Here is a 5,353-nt window from a genome sequence, read left to right as displayed (position 1 = left end):
TTCTTAAGTTTTTTTAATTTTAAGTTCATTTTTCAAGAATGTTGAAGGTCTACAACTTGTCAGAAGATGGATCAAAAGTTATTTTAAAAAAAATAAAAGACTAAAATTTAATAAAAAATCACGTCAGAGTCAACATAATTCTCACGTGTTCAATTAATGATAAAGACTAAAAACATCACCGATTTTTTTTTTTAGATATTAAAACAGATAAAATATTTGTTTAGGGACTACAAATAGAAATCTCTAACCGTTGAAGCGCAAATTCATAATTTATCTTAGTTTTTAAATCACATAACATCTCGAATTTCGTAGTATACGGATGAATCCAGATTATTGACTGATATTGGGCTCATGGCTCGATTAGGCCCAGGCCAATTTCGTAGAAGTGCCCAGCTGAGGCCCAAGGCACACACCTGGGTTGGTATATAATAGTTGAACATTAGACCCAACTTCTTCTCTACCGTGTGCTCGCTCCCAGTTTCGGACCACTCTCACTGGGAGTTCGACGCGGCGGTTGCAGAACAAAATTTCAAAATGAAGGTTCTCTTCTTCCCAAACCCTTTTCACTGTCGTTTTTTTTCTCTCTGATTCGTCGTTTTAGTTTTTCCTTCGTCACTCAAGACCTTCTAATTTGTGCCTATTATTTCTTCACGTCTCTTACGCGTTGTTGTTGCTGAATTTCGTTTTGCGCCTTTTTATTCTTCAGTTCAACATTGCGAATCCCACCACTGGATGCCAGAAGAAGCTCGAGATCGACGACGATCTGAAACTGTATTCTCTTCACCTTATTTATCTCCGTTTATTTAATCTTTTCCTATTTTTGTTCTCCTCTGAAAGGAAGATGTCAACTTGAATTTGCTTGCCCCCATTTATTTTTGGTTGTACTAAACTATACCTAGAAGTTTTGGAATTCCTCTAATTATTGTTTCCTTAATTGTATAATTAATCGTGTCATTTTGCTTTTTTTATCTTGCTAGGGTTAGCCAAACAGTGATGTTTAAGATGGCAAAATCAGTATAGCTTAGCCAATAGTTTTAATGGTCCAGAGTCAATTTTTAATATAAAGTAATTTGTAGTTTGTAATAACAACATATAAATTGGGTTATTTTGAAGTCAAGTATCGCATGTTTTAAGAGAAAAATTAAGCCTCTAAGAATATAGTTGTATCATTTGTCCAGATGAAGGCTTTATTTATGAACACAAATCCTAACTTTTTACTGGAAATGTGCCTGTTATAAGAAGTATGAAGGTGACAATTTAAAATATAAATAGATGTCACGTTGGATATTACCAAAGAGTAACTTGCATTTCACTTGCGCTACACATCATAAGTACCCTGCTTGTGAATTGAAAAAGGAATTAGAAATCAAACTGTTGAAATTTTAATAATTAAGGTGTGTGAAAATTATGGGCAGTTATATCTTTCACGTTTCAATAATATCTTCGTACTAATCCTCCTTATACTTGATTCACAATAGTAGATTAAAAAATAAATGAATTTAAATTTAAATTTTGAAAATTCTAAAAGCTTTATATGAGGCTCATGCCATATGTTCTTTTCGGAAAGGCGACTTGTCTTCATACTAAAATATTCCTAACTTCTAATTACAGACGAGCATTTTGGGACAAGAGGATCTCACAGGAGGTCAATGGAGATGCACTTGGTGAGGTATGTATGCCCTTTAGCCTCAAACCTTCAGTGTCTGATCCAAAGTTTTGCTGAATTTTTTATAATTATTTCATCACGACTTTTGTTGCCAACAGGAGTTTAAAGGCTATGTATTCAAAATTACTGGAGGCTGTGACAAACAAGGATTCCCAATGAAGCAGGGAGTGCTGACCCCTGGTCGTGTCCGCCTGCTGCTTCATAGGGGTAAGTCTTTTATGTACTCTATGTTATACTCTGCCCATTTTATATTTAAAATCAATTCCATTTTTGTGCTCTGCCTTTAAGAACTTTATTTTTTTTAAAAATCAATTCCATTTCATGAATAGGAACTCCTTGCTTCCGTGGATATGGAAGGCGTAATGGAGAGCGCAGGAGAAAGTCTGTTCGTGGGTGCATTGTCAGCCCTGATCTCTCTGTTCTTAACTTGGTAATTGTGAAGAAGGGTGAAAATGACTTACCAGGATTGACTGACACTGAGAAGCCAAGGATGAGAGGTCCAAAGAGAGCCTCCAAAATCCGGAAACTGTTCAACCTCTCCAAAGAGGATGATGTTAGGAAGTATGTCAACACCTACCGTCGGACATTTACCACAAAAGCAGGTAAAATCCCTGTGACATATATGCTGTGCTTAATTTTGTAATTGCCTATGTTCTCAAATAGAGAAAATGATTATTTTATGAGTAAACAAAATGATGTTAATCTGTTCCCGACCATAAATCTATTGACTACTAAATCATTTGCAAGTTTGTGTTGTCTGTTGCCAATTTTTTATGGTGATACAGTTCCCGTAGCTGATTTATTTTATGTTGGTGTACATTTGTATTAAGAGCAGATATACTTCATGCAATGTTGATTTGGAATAGTAGTCATCATTTCTTAAATTTTACAGAAAAATGATTTCCATAAAATTAATCTGCTGCCTAGTTCATATATGTTACAATAGAATACGATCTTATTCTTATTGACTACTCAATGGGTGTTGTTTGACTTGCTCTGCGTTAGATATTTTAAGGTCAATTTCTCGTCTATTTTTTTTATTAATGGTATTAAATGTTATGGATAAAAAAAAATTTGGAAGTTATATGAAATATCTCTCGCACTTCCTGAAAGAAGTTTTACCCTCTAGAATATGCTATGGCAGATAGCAGACCCTTGTATAACTTGATATAATTTGAAAGGAAGAGTTGTTTTGAGGCATATTTAGGCTATGGTCCCTTTGGGACACTGGATAGGAAACGTACTTTGTGAATGGGTTTGAACATGAACGTTTGATTGCAGGGAAAAAAGTGAGCAAAGCTCCTAAGATACAAAGATTAGTGACTCCTCTTACTCTCCAAAGAAAGCGGGCAAGGATTGCTGATAAGAAAAAGAGAATTGCGAAGGCAAAATCAGAGGCAGCAGAGTACCAGAAACTCCTTGCCTCGAGGTTGAAGGAGCAGAGGGAACGCCGCAGTGAGAGTTTAGCCAAGAGGAGGTCCAAGATTTCCAGTGCTACTAAGGCAGCTCTATAGGCTGTGACTTTCAGATATAGATATGATGAATGTTATTCATCTGATGTAGTTTTTGGTAACGTTTTTTTATGACACATGTGTTATGAGAAACTATGCTTTTGCTATTTTTTACTAGATTGAGTTACTTAAGTATTTATTACGCAGTGTTATTTATTGTTTGTTTCGACTTCATCTTATTTTATTTAGCATATAGATGTTCACTGGTTATATTGATGAAGCATTGATATCTTTTAAAAGTATGATCAAATAAAAATAAAGATTAATATTCAAAATATTTTCTGCTCGTATTATTTAAAAATATATAATTATTATTAACAAATATCTTTATTAAATTACAACAATAACCAAATTATAGAACATATTATTTATATTCTTTTTAACTTTAAAAATTATAAATTTTATTTATTGTTTTCAAATAAGAAAAACATCAAAAAAAACATAATATAATGAAAGTGGAAGAAAAAAAATCAGAAAAAAAGTATTTTGGTTTAAAACAAAACTATAATATCATTCTTAAAACGAGTTATAAAGATATTTTGAGTTATAAAGATATTTTTTATATATAAATATAATATATTTATGTTTATTAAAAAATAAATTAAAAATTTATACTTTTAATGTAAATATATAAATAATAATATTTTATTTAAATTTAAATATTAGTTTAAATACAAACTGATCATAAATTATTGCACATTCTAAATATTATATTGATTCAAATTATCTAATTTTTCAAGAAAAACTATGTAATTTAATCATCAATATTAATTTAGTTAAATTTTAAATTTATTAATTTTATAATAAAATAAATTACATTAAAAAGTAAAAATAAAAATAAAATAATTAATTAATTGTATCCACTAAAATGGTGATTAAAAACTATTTATAAATACATAACAAAAATAATTCTTTCAAAATCAAAATTAAAAAAATATAAAAGTAACAATAATAAAATATATTTATCTATGTCAAAATATGAACATAATATCTCTTTCATTTAATAGAAATAATTAATTATAAATATATAAAGTTAAAGAAAATTGTTTCCTGTATAATATCAACTACTTACAATATTTAAATTAGTCTTTCCAAATTTTTAATATTTATAAATATAGTTCTATAAATATTAATAATATATAGTTATTAAAAATCCGTAATATGATGGTATAAATTATATATATATATATATATATTTCTAAATCAATCAATAAAAAAATTATATTAATGTTTCAAATATATATATATATATATATATATGTGTGTGTATTTTTATTTTGGTACATTTATCTTTCAAACATTAATATAATCTTTTTAGAACTATTACGAAGTAGAAAATTAATACTTTTTAAAATACATGTATGTTTTATATTTTCATATAGAAATTTAAGAAACAAAACTTATTGAAATAAAATAAAGTATTGGTAAAAAAATTTATTGAAATCATTTCTATGCAACTTATCACTAAGAAAAAGTAAGATAGAAACATTTTCTCAACTTTAACATATAATTTTAATAATTAAGTTACACTACAAAATATATTAAACAAATTCAAATTTATAACACAATAAATATAATTCTCAATTGTAAATCACTAATTTTGATTTGTTATTAATATAAAACTAAAAAAATAATAATATAATAATGAAAATAATTACTAATATAAAATTAAAAAAGAGAAATATAATAATGAAAAGAAAAAAAAAGAATAATAATATGAGAAACTCCAATAACAAATCCTAAGAAAGTATCCATTTTCTAATCCATCTCCTATTCTTTGCAACAATGTCATACTTGAAACACATGCATCCTCTCCGTCGACGTTCTCATTAACAATGACATCAAGATAACTCTGTACCTGTGCAAAAATCTGAATGTTCTGTATTCATGTAACAATTTGGGATATCCTGCTTCTTTATCTTTTTCATCTTCCGTCTCCACTTGTTGTACAAAAATGAAAAATATAGTAAAAGAAATAAAAAATGAGAAGCATTAACAATTAAACAATCATAATTTATACAATCTATATTGATTGATTTAGGGTTTTGTGCTTTACATTCTTTTTTATGTTTTTTTTTCTTTTTGTTCTTTTTTTTGTCTCTTCTTCACACACTTCTCTCAAAGTTTTCTTTTGTGTTGTGTCTTTTTGTCTATCTTAGGGAATTGGAGTAACTGC

General features: G+C 28.5%; 1 protein-coding gene across 1 annotated transcript; it reads left to right on the top strand.

Moving 5' to 3' along the window:
- Nucleotides 1-410: 410 nt before the first annotated feature.
- On the top strand, nucleotides 411-3,316 carry LOC137823792 (small ribosomal subunit protein eS6). The gene is made up of 6 exons (XM_068629065.1): nucleotides 411-540; nucleotides 707-771; nucleotides 1,612-1,669; nucleotides 1,765-1,873; nucleotides 1,996-2,268; nucleotides 2,948-3,316. The coding sequence occupies exons 1-6, from the start codon at nucleotides 535-537 to the stop codon at nucleotides 3,178-3,180; spliced, it is 744 nt and encodes a 247-aa protein (XP_068485166.1). The 5' UTR covers nucleotides 411-534; the 3' UTR covers nucleotides 3,181-3,316.
- Nucleotides 3,317-5,353: the final 2,037 nt, after the last annotated feature.

The sequence above is a fragment of the Phaseolus vulgaris genome, chromosome 8, assembly GCF_000499845.2.
Source record: "Phaseolus vulgaris cultivar G19833 chromosome 8, P. vulgaris v2.0, whole genome shotgun sequence".
Lineage (NCBI taxonomy): Eukaryota > Viridiplantae > Streptophyta > Magnoliopsida > Fabales > Fabaceae > Phaseolus > Phaseolus vulgaris.
This window is presented reverse-complemented; position numbering and strand designations above follow the sequence as displayed.

Coding starts and splice junctions, on each gene's coding strand:
- LOC137823792 (XM_068629065.1), top strand. Junction 772..1,611: donor ATCGACGACGATCTGAAACT/GTATTCTCTTCA, acceptor TTCTAATTACAG/ACGAGCATTTTGGGACAAGA. Junction 1,874..1,995: donor CCGCCTGCTGCTTCATAGGG/GTAAGTCTTTTA, acceptor TTTCATGAATAG/GAACTCCTTGCTTCCGTGGA.